At 33.4% G+C, this 23140-nt stretch overlaps 1 protein-coding gene across 1 annotated transcript; it reads right to left on the bottom strand.

The window, feature by feature from the left end:
- Nucleotides 1-1063: 1063 nt before the first annotated feature.
- Nucleotides 1064-21903, bottom strand: LOC123537541 (acetylcholine receptor subunit beta-type unc-29-like). Its single transcript, XM_045321339.2, has 2 exons — nucleotides 21770-21903; nucleotides 1064-2919 (listed from the first exon to the last, which is right to left on the bottom strand). Exon 2 carries the CDS (start codon nucleotides 2810-2812, stop codon nucleotides 1508-1510), a length of 1305 nt encoding a protein of 434 aa, XP_045177274.2. The 5' UTR covers nucleotides 2813-2919; nucleotides 21770-21903; the 3' UTR covers nucleotides 1064-1507.
- Between the last annotated feature and the right edge of the window lie 1237 nt (nucleotides 21904-23140).

Here is a 23140-nt window from a genome sequence, read left to right as displayed (position 1 = left end):
CACAAATGTACCTCATAATAAGACGATGTGTCATGCACAACTTTCAGACCACTAGCTCAAAGCATGAACAGGGTCTGTTTCGTGTCCAGTCCATAACTCTGCCATCCATGAAGGTATTTTAATATTACATGGCACAAATGTTCCCCATGATGAGATGACGTGTCGTGCGCAAAACCCCGACCCCTAGCTCAAAGGCCAAGGTCACAATTCGAGGTCAAATGTCAATAGGGTTTTTTTTCCTGTCCGGTCCAGAACTCTGACATACATCAAGGGATTTTAATATTACTTGGCATAAATGTTCTCCATGATGAAACGGCGTGTCATGCGCAACACCCAGAACCCTAGCTTAAAGCTCAAGGTCACACTTGGAGATCAAAGGTTAATGGGACATTTTTCCTGTCCGGTGTATAACTTTATCATGCAAAACAGCAGTTGAATATTACTTGGCACAAATGTTCACCACTATGAGAGGGAGTGTCATCCACAAGAACCTGGTCCCTAGGTCGAAGGTCAAGGTCACACACAGATGCCAAAGGTCAGATACAAGAATGGCTTTGTCTGGAACACTTCTTCTTCATGCATGGAGGGATTTTGATGTAACTTGATATAAATGTTCACTATCATGAGACAAATTGTTGTGCGCAAGAATCAGGTCCCTAGGTCTAAGGTCAAGGTCACGCTTAGGGGTCAAATGCCAAATTCAAGAATGAATTTATCCGGAGCATTTCTTCTTTAGGCATGGAGGGATTTTGATGTAACTTGGCACAAATGTTCACCACCATGAGGCACTCTTGTTTTTTTAAGATTATTTCCCTTTGTTTTACTATAAATAGCTTATATTGTAACTTACTTATTACAGGCCGTAGGGAAAAATCAGGACCAGTTTTCTGTGGTACAATATGCATGTTACATCCATTTTGTAGGTTTAGTTTGACCTATCTCTACCTAGTAAAGAGTTTTGTGTGGACTTATATGGATTTTTTACTATAAATAACGTTACCTTTTTGATAATCGGCCAAAAATGCTATATGAAAACAACTATAGGGTTTTATATATACAAATTTTAATCCAAGGTTTTTGTTTATAACATACTGTATGTATATATAGTACAATATTGTTTATACATCATTGACAGATATCAGTTCATTATGCTATAATGCAATAGAGAAAATTAGATGCCTTCTAGTAGGGGACTTTGTATTGCATGGCAATACTTCATTCAATTATTTTCTCTATATAATATGTATGTATACATACATAATATATATATGAGCATATCTTTTTTTGAAATAGTTAGATATTAGTTATCCGGATACATTTTCAGTATTCGTTATGCTAAAAGTAAAAGTTATTATCCACTGAATAACACGTCAAATACATTTGGTCGTTGATTTGTGTTAATAGAAATACTTAATTGTATAAATTTATAACATATTTTACTAAAAGATGAAAAAAGGGTACCATATTTCATTAAAGTTTACATAATTAAGATTTCGTGTTAATGGTCCTACAGTTTCTTTTCCTTAGTGTACACACACATGAAGAAAATGAATGCAGCCGATACAAGAAAGATATTGAAAACAACTATGCATATTTTGTCAAAAGTGACGCTCACTTCTTTCCATGTTATATCTGTATTCATAATAGAACAGGAACTGTATTCGCATACTGAATTGTCCTCGATTTCATAGCCCGTTGAAAGATCCAATTTGTCTACATTTGATTTGTTTCCGGTTTTCTTGTCTTTCGTGGATGCAGTTGCACGTTCTACTGTTTTGTTTCTCTTCTTGCATTTATTCATGTGTAACAAATATTTTGTAGATTTGGCAAATACGCCTTTTACAGGGCCTGTGTTGTCATGGTGATAAAGTCGTAGACTAAAAATGTTTGCAAAAGTGATTACCATGCTTATCATCAATACTGCTAACAGGTAGAAGCTGAATACTGGCATGGGGTTTGATGTTTTAGGTAAGTTTTCACCAACAAGTGTTAGAAAAACTGCAATAGCTAGAAGAACTGTTATACTGTACGAAATACGTTCCCCGCTGTCAGCAGGAATCACGAATATCACTGCATTCAGAAACGTCATCGCAATAATTGGCACAACGACGTTCACAAGAACGAAAAGGGGTTTTCTTGCAATATGAATACGGAACAACACACTGGATTTTTCATCACTTACTTGTATGTCTGAACCTTTTAACTCCCATGTTCCACTTTCTGTGTAATAGTGCGTACCTACTGCGTCTGAGACAGGCTGCAACGACATTTCATCAAGTCTATACGCCGCTGAAGAAAATTCGAATCCACACCAGTGGTCGTCCCATGGATAGTACTTAACATCGGCTTTACACATGGTCGTCCACGTGTCTGCTTGAATAAGTATAGCAACACCTTCTTTGGTGAAACGAATCCTTTGCCAAGATTGTCCAACTTTGTCTAACTTCTTTACATTGTTAGTGAGGATCAAATATGGCGTCCAGAATTTACCACTCTCTGAAACAATGTCTATCATTCCGCCATAATCCGTAGGATTCCATTTCATTAAATCATCTGTCCAGGTTAATGTAAGACCACCAATAACGGTAAGGCTCTCTTGGACCTCATCAAAATCTTGAATAGAAATCAGATCAAACCTAACATTTACTATCAATGTTGATGACTGGTTTGTAACTGGTCTGAGACTCTTTTCATAGAACAACGTTTTGTTTCTTAAAAGTGTAACAGCCTTATCATATGTCTGACTCGAAACGACATGCAAGTGAATGAAAATAAGTGCAAACATGAGAAACTCGGTTCTGTTCAATTTCATCTTTACACTCGGTGTAAAAAGGCGTTCTTGTTTTACAACGTGTTTTAAATCATTTATTCCTTTTCGCTCAGAATTCCTCTAACCAGTATATTTGACTTATTGAAAACCTGAAAATATAATATTTCATTTAATTTTCTTGCACACAATAACGTAATTTATACAATGACATTCATACATTGCCAAAAATACCGATTTAGTCCAAAGATTAATCGATTTAGTATGACCCAGGGTCAAACATATTTAATTTGTCTTAATGTTGCTTGGAATTAGTACGAGCATAGGCGTTATTTATATATATATAACAACTGTTACAGAAGAATTTTCATGATGAAACACAGAAAATGTTATCTGCTATTGTTAAAATGTCTTACTTGTGAACATTAAATATTTGAACAGTCTAAATTCATCATTTGAAATGATTTTTAATATCTCCACAACGACACAACAATAATTATCAAACAAATTTCAATATTCTAAAAACATATTCAGTACTGTAATATATCCATTTCTCTGATGTTACAACAGCATTTCAGAAAAAGGTATAAAACATTCATAACAAAATTTCTCTTCTTTAGCAGTCATTATTTCAAATTCACATTACGGTGATACTCAGTCGATAGTAATTACTCCCTTCGTACCTATTTGTCTCCGAGCTGAATCGTCAGTTTCTATAACTAACTATCAGTGGTGAGCACAAGCAAACATGCATGACAAGTACTAATATTTTTACAGTATTGTGACATCAGATGCCTAATCCGAATAATTCAAAAATGTATTTTAATAGCATAGTTCCTTAAGGATGCATTTTCAGTCATGTTTGTTCTACTGATTGCTTGCATGTTTAGTCAGCTAAATATGTTTTCATGTAATCTTTTTGACTATCTGTCTATATAATTTGCAAATTTCAAAATAAAGCTCATTATTTCACTCTTATATATTTTCATCCAACTGAAAGCCTTTATTTCTATCACGTGACAATACAATAGCATGCAGTATTGTACTGTGTGAGTTAAAAGCATTCACATTTTCTTTAGTATTTATAGCATCCAAAATCTACCGTCCACAGTCTCCAGTCCAAATAGGACAGGACAACTACATTTAGTCATTTGGAATTACTTCCCTTGAATATAGCGGCAGCTGTATTGTTTTAAAAAATGCGATAACTTAACTCTTAATTCTGAACGAAACATCTAAGTGTAAGCACTCGATTTCTTAGTTAGACTATTTCCTATCCAGTGATTATGGTTTCGGTTCAAAATTTCATGAAAAGATGTTTTCGATTATTTTAGTGTTGGAAAATTAACCTACATATAATAAATCAGAGAAGAAGATATTAATTTATGTTGTTGTTTTTCAGTTAAAAGGCTTGATTTTTTTATGTCTATCTTTTTATGGTGTGAAATAAAGAGGTAATTTAACAGTGTTAAAAAAATACTGAATTTAACTGGACTCGTTCGCAGCAGAAATAATTCATATTTGGACTCCGCATTCGACTCGTCCAGATATGGATTATTACTGTTGTGTACTGGTTGAACATAATTCAGTATAGTACTCGGCACTGTTAAATAACCTCATATTATTATCTTTTTGTGCCGTCTGTTTCCAAATTTTGACAAATCTATGTTAACACCGTATCAATATTTGTTCTTGTATGGCAGTACTTTTGTCATGAAATGCTTTGCAGGAAGATCCGTTGCAGATGTTGAAAGCAATTCTTTGTCAACCTTTTTGCATACGATATGATGTAATTATCCATTTTCACATGTGTATATTGCAAATCCATTTAGATTAAAAAATAGATAAAACAATTACATTTTTATGTATTCATATTACTGTTTAAAATGTTATAAACATTCACAGTCCAATAGCATGTTGGATTCATTTTTAATAAATGCAGTGTTTTTTTTTCTCTTTTAATTCGTATGATATATTTAGAAAAAAGTATCACTATGCATAATATATTCGTATCGCGTATAACATAATCGGAAAGAAGGCAATTGTTATACAGAAATATCATTGAGATTTACTACTTACCGGTCTCCTAGAAAATCCCCACACATTTCACCAAAATTTTGTATGATTACAATGGCAATATAATACATTTTCTCAGAATTGAACTATTGGTATTAGAAACTCAAATACTTGCCTTTTGTAGTGACGTCGAAGACATTCGATATACCGGTAATTTGTTATTTTCATTAGTGAAAAGGAACAAAATACTGTTTTGAATCTATCCTGTCAATTATTTTTGTATCACATGTAAACACATTTACAAAACGGAAAGTTGACCCGATACGATACTTTGTACAATTTACTCTGATTGTACTTAAAGTACAGCTTACTTGAACCCATTTCATAGCTTTAATTATGGTCTTATAAATTCTTCAGTGCTTTTAGAACGATAATTAGACTTTAACAAATCATTGTTTAAACAATATTGGATATACATCGAGGGTTGGACGCGAAAAAGTGTTAAGCTAATAAACATAAAGAAGCACTTAGACTTCGCATTGACCTCTCGATACAATTATCATTGTCGCATTGACCCCTCGATACAATTATCATTGTCGCCGATAACCTTATCACGCAAATACATGCCCCTTCTTTAAATCTAGTTCTGTAAATGCCATTCCTTCAGGGCCTGTCAAATATTTGAATCATGTTGTTATTTTCATGAATATGACTTTGATTTCATCATATGATATGATAATAAAATATCTTATTCTTACCACTTAGCTGCAACAGCACAGCAGTATATTTTCACTACAAAGACATAATACAGTTGAAAATGGTTTTTAATTTATTTACAACAAGTTTCGGCTTTCAGTGCCTTCATCAGGGGTATAATGTTTACAATGAATAACGTTGATGACGTCATGTAGAACAAGACGTCATAACAACGACGTCAACACGTATGCAACAGCATGGCGTAATTTAACATTTCAAAACATTATACATATAATACAGAAATGCACAATGTAAAGGATCTATGAAGATACATTATTTCCAGAGAAAATGCAGATAGCAAATAGGATATTAAAAGTCTGGAAAAAACTTGAACATTTATAATGCTTATTACTGTATTTTATATATCAAAAGTATAGAATTGACTGATTATACAGAGAAAAATGTAAAAAATGTAAAGCATAAAAATTAAAAATCTTAATTTAATCATTAGTACAAATATTTCGAGTTTATTCCATTTGGATAAACTGTGTCTAACTCATGCATCCAGTAAGTCTCCTTCAGTAGACGTTTCCAGTCAGCATTTATGTGTTCTATGGGCATGAAAGAAAAGTCCAATTGTGTGAAGGTTGGAATTAAAATGTTCAGAAACATTAGTCAAAGATTCGGGATAATGGTTTTTATCCTGTCACTTGCAGTATTTTCGACCCGATATCAGGGTGCCGTATATCTTTCTTAATATACCGTCAGTTGATCATGTGACCAGTGATATACGGTCAATTGATCATTTGACCTTATGATCGATATTGTTGTCATAAGAAATTTTGCAACGAAACCATCATCACTGTGTTGGAAATGTCCGAACTAAGAAAATGAGTGGTTAAATAATGAGTTTTTATTCAAAAACGAAGAAGTTATTCCGATTTTGCCGGTAATCACGTCATTATATAAGTGACGTCATTACGAATATGACGTCATTAAAGCGGTTGTCGCACACTTATTTTTTTGTAAAATAAATCGCCAAATATCGGAAAATAAAGTAGTGGCAAGATAAATAGAATAATAGATTAATGCCTAAGATGGAGACAGTTTATCTCGCTCGGCTCCGGACGTTATCAGGTTCGCCTTCGGCTCACCCGATAACCTCCTCCACCTCGCCAGATAAACTTTCTCATCTACGGCACTAACCTATTATTCTCGATATATCAAAACGATGACTATTCATGCGTTTAGAGCACATCTGTTGGTCTGTCCAAAATATTGAAAATTACACCTTTTACATGTAATAACATAAATTACATTTTTGGAACTACATGAAAGACTCTTTCTAATTATGTAGTTTTTCAAAGTTGCAGAAGGTGTAAAAATTGTAGATTCATTTATAGTTGAACAATGAGAGCAGCGAGCTCTATTACATTTAGAAATTTGACCATACATACTTGGTCTTGTAAAAGAAGTATGAACCAGAATATCATTTAAACTAGTAGGTCTCTTGTAAGCAACATTAGGCCTGAATTTAGAAAGGTACTTAACACTCTGCCTATTAGAAAGTTGTAATAAATCCAGTACTTATTCAAAAATTCCCAATGTTAGGTAGAGATGGATTGTATGTACATACAAAAGGAATTATGTTATTAGAAGTGTCATCATACTAGTTAGTGCATCATCCATAGATATTGGCTTTATTTTATCAGAACACTTATCAATTATTGACATAGGACAATTTCTTTTGATAAAAAAGTTTTTAATTTCTCCAGTTCCTGTACAAAAGAACTATCATTCGAGGTAAGACGTCTGTAACGCTTTGCCTGACTTAGAGGGATACTCCTTTTACAAGACATAGGATGAAAGAAAAATACAAAGAAAAATACAAATAAAAACTGTAGTTTCATTGGCGTCGAGTTGGTATGAGGAGACAAGGGTCGTGACACGGCTTTTATCACAGGTTTGTTTAACACGTTTTACTGGAACTTGATTTAGTGTGTTTTTAGACATAATGTTGCTTGCTTCAATCAAAGGTTACAATTACAAGCATTTGCAAAGAAATCTCACGTAAAAAAATAAACTATTTCATTGTTAACACCTATAGAAGTGACAACACATCAGCATGGTTATCTTACAAAATACTTATGATACGAAAGCTGCAGTTTTCGTGGCGTTGAGTAAATACGCATTTGATTGATTGATATGCAACGCCATGACTGTCTTCTGATGTTTATTTAGCACTTTATGCTGTTTTTACATCAATATATGAAGTGCCCCTACTTGTATGTGCAGTGCTTATGTATGTATATGATGTGCTTAACACTTATATGCGGTGCTTCCATCTGTATTTGCGGTGATTTTAACTGTGTATATTGTTGTTTCAACTGTGTATGCGGTGCTTTTTATAGTACATACGGTCCTGCCATCTGTATTAGTGGTCTTTTTTACATTATATGCAGTTCTTTCTACTGTATATGTGGTACATTCAATTGTATATCCGATGCTTTCAACTGTATATACGATACGTTTAACTGTATATGCTGTACCTTTATATTTATACCCGGTACTTTAAACTTTATATGCGATGCAAATACCATTATGTGCAAACTACATTATGAGATCGGAATATTTATACGAAAGTTAACGATTATTTCCGAAAACATCCGACTAAGGTAATTTTCGCGTAAATAAGCCATACCTTTTTGTAAAGGTAAAAGGTAAAGGTAAGCTTTATTTAACGTCGCATATAATCCAACACATAACACGAGCTACAAAGCTCTTGTGCGACAAACTAGGTATCCAGTAACAGATACTTATCTGTGCTTATTTTACCTCCTGGTTCTACCCTTTCAACACCCTTTATATCTAATTTAAATTTATTTTATATCCATACTTTTTTGTTTTATATCTAATTTTAATTTATTTTATATCATTATACAGAAACGATCTCACAAAACAAAAATAAATGATTTACGTCCAGGGAATATAAGATATTCCTTTTGGAATTACCTCCCTTGATACGTAAAATTTACTTATTTTTCAAATTTTTCATTTTGTTTGATCTAAAACTATTTATTCATTCGTTCAGTTTTGCTGTTTTAGTAATTGTTTGGTGGTTAAATACAAAATTTTGTGAATATGTCTGTTTGCCACCGCTTATTTTTTTTTTATATAGAATGTAGTATATTCTCTCCTAAATTGCGGTTTAGAGTAAAGAAATAGCTTATTTACTTAAGTTCCATATCAAATACAGTCCCGTATCAAACACGGGGCATTTACTGTGTGTTAAACGGGACGGAGATTGTGCTAGTGAAATGTTTCTGCATGCATATATTGTCAATGTTCCAACTTTCAATTTAATAGTGTGAAACTTCACTGAGAATTGAAGACAGCACGAAGCAGACTGAAACGTACAAAACCGGTGACAGAATATATAATTTCAATATGCCTGATCATAACATAGATGGTGTTGCTGTTAGAGTACATGAAAGAGAACAGTAGATACTAGTGACAGATCAAGGTAACTGAATGGATCTACGAATTGCAGACAGAGACACCAAATGGACTAAACACGAAAATCCAACTTGGGGTTCTTTGGACAGAATATCAATAAACTCAATCTATTTAAGGCTTATTAAGTAACATTAACTTTTCTGGAGGAAAATAACGTTTTGTATTAGTTTTTTCTGTATTGTCAGTCCACACCTTTAATGTGTTGATTTGAAATGTATTTCTTTTCTATATCATGTCCTTTATTCTGCCTTTAACGTACATTTATTAGATTCCAATACATTTTGGTTTTAATTTCACAAATTCCAATGTTAATATAAAAACTTCAGTTTACTTCCCTTTATACGTAAATTTTGCTTATTTTTTACAGCATTTATTTTGTTAGATCAAATACTATTCTTTTACGACTTTTATTTTGTTTCTTAGTAATTGCCAGATACTTGAATGCAAAAGTTTGTGGATATGTTTGTTTGCCATCGTCTATTTTTTGTAATATATTTTTGATATATATACCTACATTATCCTACGTAAGAGTAAACCTGAATATATGTACACCGTATTCCGTGAACAATATGGACTTGTTTTGATATGCTTCTGTATTTAAAAATTATTTAATCTACTCCCCATGATTACTTTTCATACTATGTACTTTCATATTAACTGGATAGATACGGACATTCTCTATGACATAATCATGTGTTTCGATTTTTAGCGCGACTTGTCAGTAACGTTTAACAACGTTACGTCAATTTCAGGTTTGTTTAAGAAATAATATATCTCACTAGTGATTTGTCGCTGAATAACTCATTGTTTGGAGTTCAGATGCGAAGGAATTATATCACGAGGGCTCGTGATATAATAATACGCATCTGAACGACAAACAATGATTTATTCAACAGCAAATCACTAAATGAGATATATTATTTCGATTCTAACACGTACCCTAGGACTTTAAAGTACATCCTTGACGACGTTCATTAAGTATTTGTCCGTTTTCAATCGGTTTCTTTTCCAGCGCGCCGCTATGCCGTTTGACGCTATGACGTAATAATTGATTATTTATTCAGGAAGGATAACACAGCACATTCAGGTGGATTTCTTGTTTATGCTTCATCTCATTTAAAACCCCAAAGATTATTAGACTTGGAGAATTTCCTCCCAGAATCAGTATGGATTGAAATTAAGGATAAAAGTAGATCTGTTTTGATATGTACAGTCTATAGACCACCACACTATACTGTAGACTTCTGGGACAAACTAAATATTTGTATTGAAAAGGCTTCAGAGAAAATAAATAACATAATATTAGTCGGAGATATAAATGAGGACCAACTTAACTCACTTAATAGAAAATTTAAAGATACTCTTAATCTGAATAATATAAGAAATATTATAGAAGAACCAACTCGTGTAAGTGACTATTCAAGTACATTAATTGATCCTATTGCCATTTCAAACAACATTATCACATATGAATCTGGTATTTTTGAAACAGACCGACTTATAAGTGATCACTATGCCACATATGCTCATATAAAAATTAATTTTAAATTTAGTGCTCCTTTTAAGCGGCGTGTTTGGAACTATAAAAATGCAGATTTTGATAAACTAAACCATACTATAAGATTAACAGACTGGTCATTTCTTTTAAATGGTTCAATTGATGAAGTTTTCTCATCTTTTGTCAGTAAATTTCTTGACATGGCTAAATCACGTATTCCAACCTACTTTGTAACAGTACGTCCCTGTGATAAGCCATGGTACAACTCCGAAATACGCAGAACATCAAGAAAACGCGATAGATTTAAACAAAAGGCTGTGCAATCAAATAATATTTCAGATTGGAATAACTTCAAACGAGTTAGAAATAAAGTAAATAATATGAAAAAGCATGCCCAAGAAATATTTTTTAATAACATCGAGTTTTCACTATATGATTTAAATAATACAAATCCTTCACAGTATTAGAAACTGGTAAAATTGCTTATTAAAGAAAATTCGACCAAATGCGACAAAATACCACCACTTAAGAATGAAGATACCTCTTATTCTGTTTCTGATGGAGAAATAGCCAATACCTTAAACAATTATTTTGTTTCAATGTCTACAATTGATGACTCTCAGATTTTCCAGATTTTGTTTCAAAAACTGATGCCTCTATTAACAATATAAATATCACAGAACAAGAAATTTCTGATGTTCTCTCCAACTTAGTAATTAAAAAGGCAAGTGGACCTGATGAAATAAGCCATCGTATGCTGAAAGAAACTGCTAAAACATTATGTCAGCCTCTTTGCATTATTTTCAACAGGTCAATGCAAGAAACCTCATATCCAAGTAGTCTAAAACTAGCTAATGTAATGCTGTTGTTTAAAAAGGGTGACAAAGACATTCCATCCAACTACAGAACAATTTCATTAATCAGTTGTCTTGGTAAGACCATGGAAAGAGTAATCTTCGAACACTTATTTTCATTCAAATAACCTCATGCACAAAAACCAGTCAGGTTTTCTTCCTGGTCATTCAACTGTATATCAACTAATTGATATACATTTTGTATATCATCAAATTTGTAAAGCATTTGATGAGAAAAAAATCACTTGTATTGTCTTTTGTGATATAGCAAAAGCATTTGACAGGGTTTGGCATTCTGGTCTTTTACACAAATTAAGACAATACGGTGTTACAGGCAAACTTAACAAATGGATTGAAAATTATCTTAGTGACAGAATGCAGAGTATTTGTAGGATCTTCATTTTCTGAAACAAAATATATAAATGCCGGCGTTTCTCAAGGCTCTGTTCTTGGCCCTCTCCTATTTCTAATATATGTTAATGACATAGCTGATTCTTTAGTAAGTACTGCACGACTTTTTACTGATGACAGCAGCCTTGCAGTATCATCTTTCGATACTAACACAATTGAAGAAACGCTTAATTCAGACCTTCAAAAAATTAATGAATGGTCAAAACAATGGTTGGTAAATTTTAATCCGCTAAAAACAGAGGTTGTTACGTTTTCCTTGGCTGATAGATCACTCCCAAAATTAGTCTTTAATAACACTAATCTGTCTCCTGTCCAGCACCATAAGCACCTAGGGGTAACGTTAAGTAATGATGGCTCTTGGCATGAACATATATCTAACATAACGTCTTCAGCATCGAAAGTCCTAGGTTCAATGCAAATGTTAAAATTATAATTAAAAAGTGCTACACTTAATCAAATATATATTTCCTATCTAAGACCTATTTTAGAATACGCATCCGTGGTTTGGGATAGCTGCACTGTTTTTGAAAAAGAATCCTTAGAAAAAATGCAATAAGAAGCTGCAAGGGTAGTAACTGGTCTTACACGTTCTCTTTCAATCAATAGATTGTTAAATGAAATTGGCTGGGTGTCTCATTCAGACAGACGTAAAAGCAAAATCTCATATTAGTATACAAAGAAAAACATGGTCTATTAATATTGTTTTTTAATTTCCAATTGTTTTCTTTGCATTCTCTCCTAACTTAAAAACAATGTTGACACATGTTTATAAATAACAATACCCTTGTATGAAATCCTAATGTCAGATAATTTCGACGATGCTCTTTAATTTTCGTAATAAACTTGATCTCATAATGTTGTTTAAAGATAATAAAGTTTGCATATACACTTGAAATCACCGCAAATAAAGTTGAAAGCATGGAATATGAAAATCGAACTACTATACATAATGAAAAGCGGACCAACGAAAGGTGAAACAACCCTATATACCGTTAAAAGCACCGCATACACATTAGAAAGCACCACATATAAAGCTAAAACCGCCGCATGAAAATGTAAAACCAATTCATATACAGGTCGTAGGGAACCAACTAAATTTCCATAGGCCCACATTGTAATGTTTCCGGTCATGGGACTTTTCTAACATTTAATCTTTTGATGCCACCTACTCAAGTTGAAAGAACTATCCAAGAACTATCGAAAAACTGCAGGAAATATATATGCTGACCATCACTTTTGGGCACTTTTTCTCTTTGAACTCGGCTACCCATAGTTCGGCAATGATTTTTTTTATTTTTCATAAAAATGCTCTACTGATAGAACATGCATATTTCTCACACAAAACGCATCATTTCGTATTATTTTAGCCAGTAATCATGGATTAGTTTTATCTTATGAAATAAGATAGTTTTCAAACACATCCAACATATTTTGCACCAATGGGAGATCACTTTACATGGTAGATATATACTGCAGAATACCATATACTTTTTCAACCAATCAGAGGCCTCGTTGGTTACTTCCCTCTGACCTACAGTTGAGCCGCGCCACGGGAAAACCAGCATAGTGACTTTGCGACCAGCATGGATCCAGAACAGCCTGCGCATCCGCGCAGTCTGGTCAGGATCCATGTTATTCGCTTTTAAAGCCTATTCCAATTAGAGAAATCGTTAGCGAACAGCATGGATCCTGACCAGACTGCACGGATGGTCGCAAACCACTATGTTGGTTTTCTCATGGCGCGACTCAGTTGTAAGTAACACGCATACATTAGAAAGCATATCATATAAAGTTAAGAGCACAACATATGTAGTTTAAAGCATCGCATATAAAGTCAAAAGCAAAACATTTAATGTGAAAATCACCGTATATACAAATAAGAGCACTCCGTATACAGTTAAATCCGCATATAGTTAAATGCACAGCATATAAAGATAAAGACGACGCATATAAAGATGAAAGCACCGCATAAACAGTCGAAACGATCGCATACAAAGTTTTATTACATACCTAAAATTATTTTCCATTGAGTTTCAATGGACCACGAACGTGCAATATTTTTCCATATTGACGTGTCGGACGTGGAATGTTTTCTTAACGTTGTAATGGAAAGAATCGCGTGACGTCCATGGCGTTCACGCGCACGTTGCGACAACAAGTTGACGTCATTTTCGCGGAAAATATTAATGCGCGTCAGTTTGATTTGTTTATTACATTTTCGGAGAAATTCTTTTTGTATTTTTCCTGTCTTTCGTTACAGACATCAATTAATTATTTAGTAATGGGTATGTAATAAAAAGGTTATCAACCTTGTCTGTGGATATATGCACTCGTTCTCTCGCGGATAATATTGCGCTCCTAAAGTCGAGCAATATTACCGCTGCAGAACTCGTGCATATATCCACATACAAAGTTAATAACCTATAAAAATATACTGCACAATCAGATGGAAGTATTGCATATACACCTGAAAGGACCGCATATAAAGATAAAATCACTGCACATACTGATGTAAGCACACAATATACAGTGATAAGCACATCATGTACATGTATAAGCACTGCACATACAAGTAGAAGCACTTCAGATACAGATGTATGCACACCATAAAGTGCTAAATCAACATCATAAGGAAGCTATGGCGTTCCTTAGATTGAGCTTCTAGATATTTTGTTGTAATGTTGCCGTTCCTTTTAACAAGCTTTCAAAATGAGTTATACATGCGCCTACGCTTTATGATATGCTTAAATATAAAGCGGAGGCGAATATCTGAAATAACAGTTGAAAACAAACGGATGCACTTAAAAAGCTTTCCAAAAACAAAAAATATATGAATATATAAAGTACTGTTAGATGGAACTATATTTCTACTGCTGAGTTATCTCGATGCTGTATGACATCTGTTTATAACCAAATATGATTACTACAACACCTTGTGCTAGGACATACTATAAGTGTCAAATATTAAAGGGCTTGCATTTTGGCTATGTGTCGAGACCCTATAATGGATTACAAACTGTGTTTATAAGGCTTTTTTTCTTCAAATATTATCGTTCACTTACTGTTCACGTCATCGATTATGGCAATAAAACACATAATCTATATAAAATCATTTATAAATCCGTGAATCTAATCGCTGAAGAAGAACCCGTAGCAATAATCAATGCGATCGGTGACTCGTTTGTTTTTAATTTTTATTTCAACCTTGACCTTGAATTATTAAGATGAAGGTTAAATTGAAAAAAAATCCTTTGTTGACAGCGATTGAAAAAAGTGCAAATCATATCTATCAAAACAACGTAAAACAACAACAACAACAAATACTTTTATTTTCAGTCAGGTTACAACATGGTAACAACATGACAAAACAAAGCAAACAATTTCAACAATATGTGGGTTTTTTAAGCATAGAACAGTTATTTTCCCTGGGAACAGTTAATCGTACAGAATTAAATAACTATCATTCAGCTTTCGGGGAACTGAAAGTTGACAATTTTATGGTTTTCACTTAAATTTACGCATAAAATTACAGACCGTCTCTAACTTAAAGGCGTACGCTAGAAATCCCTGTATATGAGATGGGCGAAAATTTTCCCAATAACAGAATTTCTTTAAACTTTGGATATTGAAGGACAATCATCTAAGAAACAAAAAAATATTTATTGGGAAGATTTTCGCACCAAATTCTAGCATACGTCCTTAAGTTCATAAGTAATTCATAACATAAATGATATAAATATTAATTCTATGCCCTGTTATAAATGTTTTGTTTACAACTGTAGTCACAGTGAACACAATAAAAAGTATCAACTAGTTGAGTAAATACACTGTACTTATAGTACAGACACATTTAAGATAATTTACATAAAATTCGATTGGTTAGGAGAATTGATGGATGTGCACGTGGGAATCGAATGTAAAATGTAACAGAATAATACAGCGACCTTAACTTAGTAATGTACCTACTAGGTAATTGTTGTTCATCAGAAGTATCTTGAAAAAAAAGAAAACAACAACAACTTGTTAGTTTAGATAGCTGCGAGAGTGCCTATAAAATTCATATTCATATTTTTTAGTTGTGTCCTATACTTACATGATCAAATCTGACATTAAATTTGAGATTATATGTAAACCAAAATAAAAATAACCGGCAATACAATTAATTGATTCAACAGTAAATTGAAATGACCTGATATAGAATTCCCTCACTCAGTTATGTATGTTGAAGTTTGTTTGTCGGGTCATATAGCTGATTCCATTGAGAAAATGTCAGGTACAATGGTGCCGCCATGAGAATGCATATGGAATGACCTGATATAGAATTTCCTCACTCAGTTATTTATATTGATGTTTGTTTGTCGTGGTCATATAGCTGATTCCATTGAGAATATGACCGATACAATGGTGCCGCCATGAAAATGAAATGACCTGATATAGAAATTTCCTCACTCAGTTATTTATATTGATGTTTGTTTGTCGTGGTCATATAGCTGATTCCATTGAGAATATGACCGATACAATGGTGCCGCCTTGAGAATGCGAATGAAATGACCAGGGGCAGTATTCATAAAGCATCTTAAGTATAAGTATAAGAAATTGACTTTTTACTTAAGTATTACTTAGGTAAGAAATTTATTTTACTTAAGTATATTTGTTATTCATTAAACAACTTAATAAGTAATTCTTGGCTTTTATTGTGGACGAAAACATTAAGAAAAAACAACAACAAAAAAACATTAATTTCAGACAGATACAACATGCCCAATTATGTTTCAAGTGCTTTTATCTGAAAAATAACACATTAATCGTACTCACGACGCCATTTTGTTTTCTGACTTAAGTCATTTCTTACGTATCTTAAGTTTTAACTGTTTTATGAATAGGACTTAAGTTTTTTACTTAGACTTAAGCTGACACCACAAGCTTTAAGTAAAATCTTCAACTTAAGTCAAAACTTATACTCAAGATGCTTTATGAATACGGCCCCTGATATAGAATTTACATTATCAACCTATTGATCTGTTTTTCCCTAAAACAAATTTTATGTTAGTATGCCTTATCTCATTTTGGACCTCAACTTTTGGCTGATATTCACTTAGCAATGAAACGAGTTTTGTATATTAAAAAAGCACCCACTGTCGGAAAAAAGGCTTTGAAAATAAGAGAAAGAACTTACGTTACACCACTGGCACCAGATCAGAAAGAAAATGCCTCTGTACATGTTATATCCTACCCCTAGGTATTCTATAAGAACCATGGTCATGAACGAGAAAATATGCTATCCCATTTCAATCGTATATTGCTCACTTAAAACGCACAGATCGGTGAATGCGTACCTAGTATAATTGAACAAGCGATAATTTATCTTCCATCGTGCACCAGTCACATTGTCTCAATATTCCATATTGCAGAGATGCTCCACATATTTTATGCTTTCGTCAACATTACAGAAAAAACTTGCGTGAACTCCCCTAATGAACATCCGGTCTAGAGGTCACAGCAATGTGCACATGTTAGGCGAAATGTAAACAAACAAAAACAGAATGCAAAATATTCACAGTTATACAATAAAACTCAAAATGATGAATGAGATTCATCTTGTATGTGATTTTGAATTTGAAATCATACATTGGTAAACATCTGTTCTGTTTATTTAATTCATTTTGAACATTTATCCTGCATATACACATTTTAGCATACACGTGTAGTAAAATGACGATTGACATACATTTTCACATCAGCCAATCAGAATGGTTTTGTAATCTAGAACGGAACTTCACCAGGGAAGTTCAAGCAAGTTTTTTATGTAACGTTGAAAAACTGTAAACTACGCGTTGTTTTTCTAAGACAAGAAGTATTGAAGAAATGTGACCGGTACGCAATAGAAGATAAATTATCGCGTGTTTAATATCCATACTACACATTTACCGAACTGCGTGTTTTAGTTATGAAATGCGCGACTGAAATGGTTTAGTATATTTTCCCGTTCACGACCATGGTTCTTATAGAATACCTAGGGGTAGGGTATAACATGTACAGAGGCAATTTTTTTCTGGTCTGGTGCCAGTGCGTTGCACGAAAGAATCTAGGCCCGCTCTATGACTCCATTAACTTCTGACAATCTGGATAGAGCCACTAGAGAAGGCCACTACAAATCGGCGTGATCATGTTTCATCAGTTTATTAGACACGACTGTGAACACAATAATGATGATTAAATGGCGCAAAGATTTTTTTCGAATGGCCAATAATTATTGTCTCTTGTGCATGGTATTGTGCAACACATGATATCTCACGATATAGGCATTTTGCATATCTGGACGAAAGTCACCCACTGATCTATATTATCGATTCGTTTTACGACACTGATGACGTCATATCCTTAATACATCGCTGTAGGCTCATTTCATTCAGCATCATGTATGTTCCGGAAAGCACAACGTCTCAGACAAACTCCTTGTGAATTGGCGCACTTGAATTTGTACTTTTATAAGAACATTATATTAACAAATATTTTCACAAATTTTTCGGAAAAATCTAGCCCTGTATATTTTAATTTTCATTTGCGTGTCGCATGTTTAAAGTGTGTCGAGGCCGAACTCTTACATGTGTACTTCGAAAGAATGTGTAAACCATCTCCGTTTAATAAATAACACCTACAATATGGACATGTTTAAAGTGTATGGATCCCGAATGCAACCCTTGCTCCCTTGCCACATGGTTATTGTTATATAAATACCGGAAACATTTTATAACAAAGTTCCAAGCCTCTAAAATATAGCACATTTCATATGATGGCTGAAAATTCGACAATAAAAATATTAATATAAAGACAACCTAATGTTACTTCCATTATTAATTAAGAAAACTTATATTAAAAATATGACATAATATTATCGTTTTGTCTTCTCCTTCTTTCGAAGGTTTAGTTGAAGGTACTTACTGTTGCATACTTTTGAAATTATAAATCTCTGAAAAAAGCAAAGCTGTCGATTGTCGGTGGTTGCTAGAATTGGAAATGTTCTAACATCGGATCAAAGTACACGCTAAACATGCGTAACGTATGGTAAAGAACACGTATCTCGTATGACAACGTACGTGACGTATGAAAACAAATGTAGCAAATTTGGCGTTGTAAGCTGTGAAATACTTTGCCTTTACGTAACATTATATCAAGGTGAATTCATTATACATTGTAAATGTATAATAATTAAGGCTTATCTTTATAAATGGAGAAGCAATGCAAATATTTATACTAAAAGTACGTTTACTTAAACTAACTTTGTTTGTTCTGTCAGATTATTGGTGTCATTTTACTGATTTATTTGTAAAAGCTTTTAACCCCTTTCAAATATCCATTTAGTTGTAATTCATAGTACACATTAATGACAATTGTTATGAAATACATAATGAATAAAAACAAAATTATTTTGTTGCGTTTGTCAATAACGCACATTTATACAAAGCGTTATGTTCAATCGATACCGTGATTCTTTGCCGATTCCATTAAAAAAAAACCCACAAAAACTAACGATGACAGATTTGATTGATACTGAACAAAATATATGCCAGTTATTACAATAGAGAACATAACGCTCATTGAAGCGATCCAGTTTGCATTTTTAACATTTTTTTTTGAATCTCATTTTGTCTCAGTTATTGATGTATGGAACAAGTTGTAACTGCCAACAGCTTTTGCTGATTAAAATTGGAACTGCACAAATTCAGAAGTCACGTGCCAATGCATGATATCCGTATCTCTCTGGACGAATTGACGCGTGGAATTAAGCAAATTCTAATATGACTAACAATATTTTAATCATCACAACGATATGATGTTGACATCACGTCGACGTGGTACTTAGCACCATGTTAGCATCGAGAAATAGCTCTTTTAAATTTGATCAAATATATAACTTAAAATATGTTTAAAACAAATGTCACATAGCATAACTGTCTTAATTAATTTTCACGCATACTGAGTTAGTTATCAAGTGTGCAGAATAATTCGCCATCAGTTGTGTGCTATTCTGCAAGATGTAATACCATTTCCGATCCTGGCGTGTATAAGGTCACAATACTTTAAATGGATTTCCCTATATATTCTATATAAAACTGACATTTTTAAAGAGTTACCAAACTTAGTTAGACCCATTTCAGAGAACAAATCCTTACCTCATTTTAAAGAGTTATGATAAACTGATATAAAATGAAGAGAAAAGTAGGGGTCATGTATCTTATAAGAGAGATTTCTCTTGTCACATTTATTTACTGTAAAATCACATCAAAAGCACATTGCTGTGGCCTGGAAGTACTACTCATACTAAAATTGAGTTTCACTTCACCAAATACATTCTACTCTGCCATTTTCCCTACCAAAATCTCAAACATACATCCACAATGACATTTAAACAGAAACTTGCTTAAATTTAGACCTCTGTTGCCATGCCAAGTGAAAAATTAGTGTTCAAAAGCCTGCAGCCATTACGCGACTAGACCAGATGGCTCCCACGCTGGTTCCTTTATATTAGATAGGCCGATAAACAAAGAAGCATGACGATTTACCATTTGGCGCCATACATGCGTTAATAAACAGTTCTATCATATCATATCTAAATTTTACAATAAAAGATATATTAGAATCGAAATACTGGCCGAGTGGTTAAGGCCGCTGACTTCAAATCACTTGCCCCTCATCGATGTATCGATGTGGGTTCGAGCCTCACTCGGGGCGTTGAATTCTTCATGTGAGGAAGCCATCCAGCTGGCTCACGGAAGGTCGGTGGTTCTATCCAGGTGCCCGCTCGTGATGAAATAAAGCACGGAGGGGCACCTGGGGTCTTCCTCCACCATTAAAGCTGGAAAGTCGCCATATGACCTATCATGTGTCGGTGCGACGTTAACTCAAAAGAAAAAAAAAAAAAAAAAAGATGCGGTTCGCGTTCAGGTCTATTTAAGAAAGGTAATGAATATACATAAATATTATATGAGTTTCATGTTGAAAATATAACAAATCGTTCTTAAAGAATGCAGTTATGTTAGTTTATAAGGTGTAGACGCAAATTGATTTTATACGATATCAGTTTATAAATTTCAGCCAAACTTTAAAGGGTGTTCCTTGTGTGGTACTCTCTTTGTCATTAAAACGGAAAGAAAAGGTTGTAATAGTTTTTTTTTGTCTGAAAGCATATACGAATTTCGAAATAGTGTCACGCAGATGTTTCTTATGTGACTCTATACCAACTTCGTGCAGGATATTATGATGTGTACAAGTTAAGGCAAAACTTGATATTATTCATCGCTAGAACAGAAGGAACTTTATACTTTCGCACTAGTGTTTCTTTCTGACTCACAAAGAATGTTTTATAAAACAGTTCGTTAAAAGTGCCACAACAATACGCATCTTCTTCATACATTGAAATCTAAAATTTATAATTCTTCTCATGAGAAACTGCTGGTCTGACTTCGTAAAGTCACACACATGCTTCAGCGTGACCCTCTACCCTAAGGTTTCTAAATTATTTAGATTCATGATGAACAGGCAACCAGAGCTATGGATAGAAATATCATCAAGCCACAAAGCGATGATTTCACAATATGATAAATGTTTCTTGAGTTTTCATTTACCAGTATTTCCAAACTAATATGATATAGCTGAAAAATCTAAAAATGCTCATGAAATCAGCTTTTTATACATTTTACTTGTTTTCATCTCTGTATATTGTTTAGGTTATATTCTAAATTATTCCGATTCGTAATGAAATATAGGCAACAAAAACTATGGATAGAAATATCTTCGAAACATCAAATTATGGTTAAGCACTGTTTTTCAGTGACCATTTACCATTCATTGCTACCTATTTAGTTTCGAATGAAAATGTAGTCACGTGTTACCAATAAGATTAAGTTATAGCGTTTTTTTGGGGGGCGGTGGGGGCGGTTTAACGCCGTTTTTAGGTTGAAACCACGAAGTGGTTGAGACCTATAATTACCGTAAAAATATCAGACTAACCATTTTCACTGAATGGCAGATTAATCCGCTGTAAGTTTTTTTCGAGCTAATCGACAGATATTCTTATTGATATAAACTGTTTTCTGAACATTGTTCTACAGTCGGTTGATATTTTCATACATATGTAAATACAATAAGGTAAAAGAATGCGTCATTTCGTATTAAAATTATGTTTTTAAGTCTGTTGATCCATTGAACATGGCTGAGTTGAAAAGCGAAGGTGTATTCCTTTAAAACACTTCAGGAAAACCCCAGACGTGACCGAAGCGCACGAAAATATGACGTGAAAAAATAGTTCAAAACGTATAATAAAGATTTCTCTAGTTTAGCCTTAAAACATAATGCACTCGTCAGTAATAAAACAGCATATGATCTGAATCATTTTTTTTTTGGTTGTATAGGATATAGGTCTGCACGCGATTCGCTCTACCTGTCCTGATTCGAATGACAAGGGAGATCACTGTGTAGGAGTAAGCTAAATGATAAACTGCTTTATTTCATTTAAAAATAGATTTGCTTCTGAATTACTTCCCTTTATTCTTATTTTACCCTTGTTTTTGTACAGCTTTTACAATGACCGATTCATATTATTTATCATTGAACATTTTATTTTATCGTTTTAATATCTTTGTAAGATTTATGTAAAAATTTATTTATAAAAGTTAAGCAAATGATCGTGTTGCATGTGCACGTCTGGTTAACTTATTTACATATTTGTCTCGATATTTAATGTAACAACCTATTTTAGTATTTACAAGATAAATAATTGACGTTCCTTGCAAATCCTGAATATATTTAGATATTAGCGATACTTTACTATTGGCCAGTTTTTCAACTCTAGCACTAAGAAAGGCTCAAACCAGTATTAGTTAAGCCATCGCTCAACCTTGTTTTCTAACGGATTTTTACAAATACCCGGCGGGTATATTTGCGATGTATTAGCTAAGCCTTGGTCACACACTATGAACATGTAGATACAGTCATCGTACCGTTTCGCTGTATTTTTACATATATAAAACGTGTTACTTTAGTGATTTACTACTTTCGAAAAAGAAATTCTCACAGAAATCATAGAAAAATACAAAGACACATTAAAACACAAAAGCACTAGCACCCGTCTAATGAATGAAAAAAAATGCTGGGAAAAGGTGAATTTAATTCAAGGTAAGACTACAAGCATTCCTATGTTTGCTCATTGTCTTATTGTTTTCATTATTCCTAAATGTCCCACCTTTCATGTACAAAACACGTGCAATATGCACTTGTAATTAGGAATGCATTTGTAAATTTAAATTAATAGTAAAGGTACTGAAACAGCACTTGCAAATGCATGAATTTCAAAACCCACACGTCATTGAAAGGAGACGTATA

The sequence above is a fragment of the Mercenaria mercenaria genome, chromosome 17, assembly GCF_021730395.1.
Source record: "Mercenaria mercenaria strain notata chromosome 17, MADL_Memer_1, whole genome shotgun sequence".
Taxonomy (NCBI): domain Eukaryota; kingdom Metazoa; phylum Mollusca; class Bivalvia; order Venerida; family Veneridae; genus Mercenaria; species Mercenaria mercenaria.
Note: the sequence above shows the minus strand (reverse complement) of the source record. Positions and strands in the feature narration are given on the sequence as shown.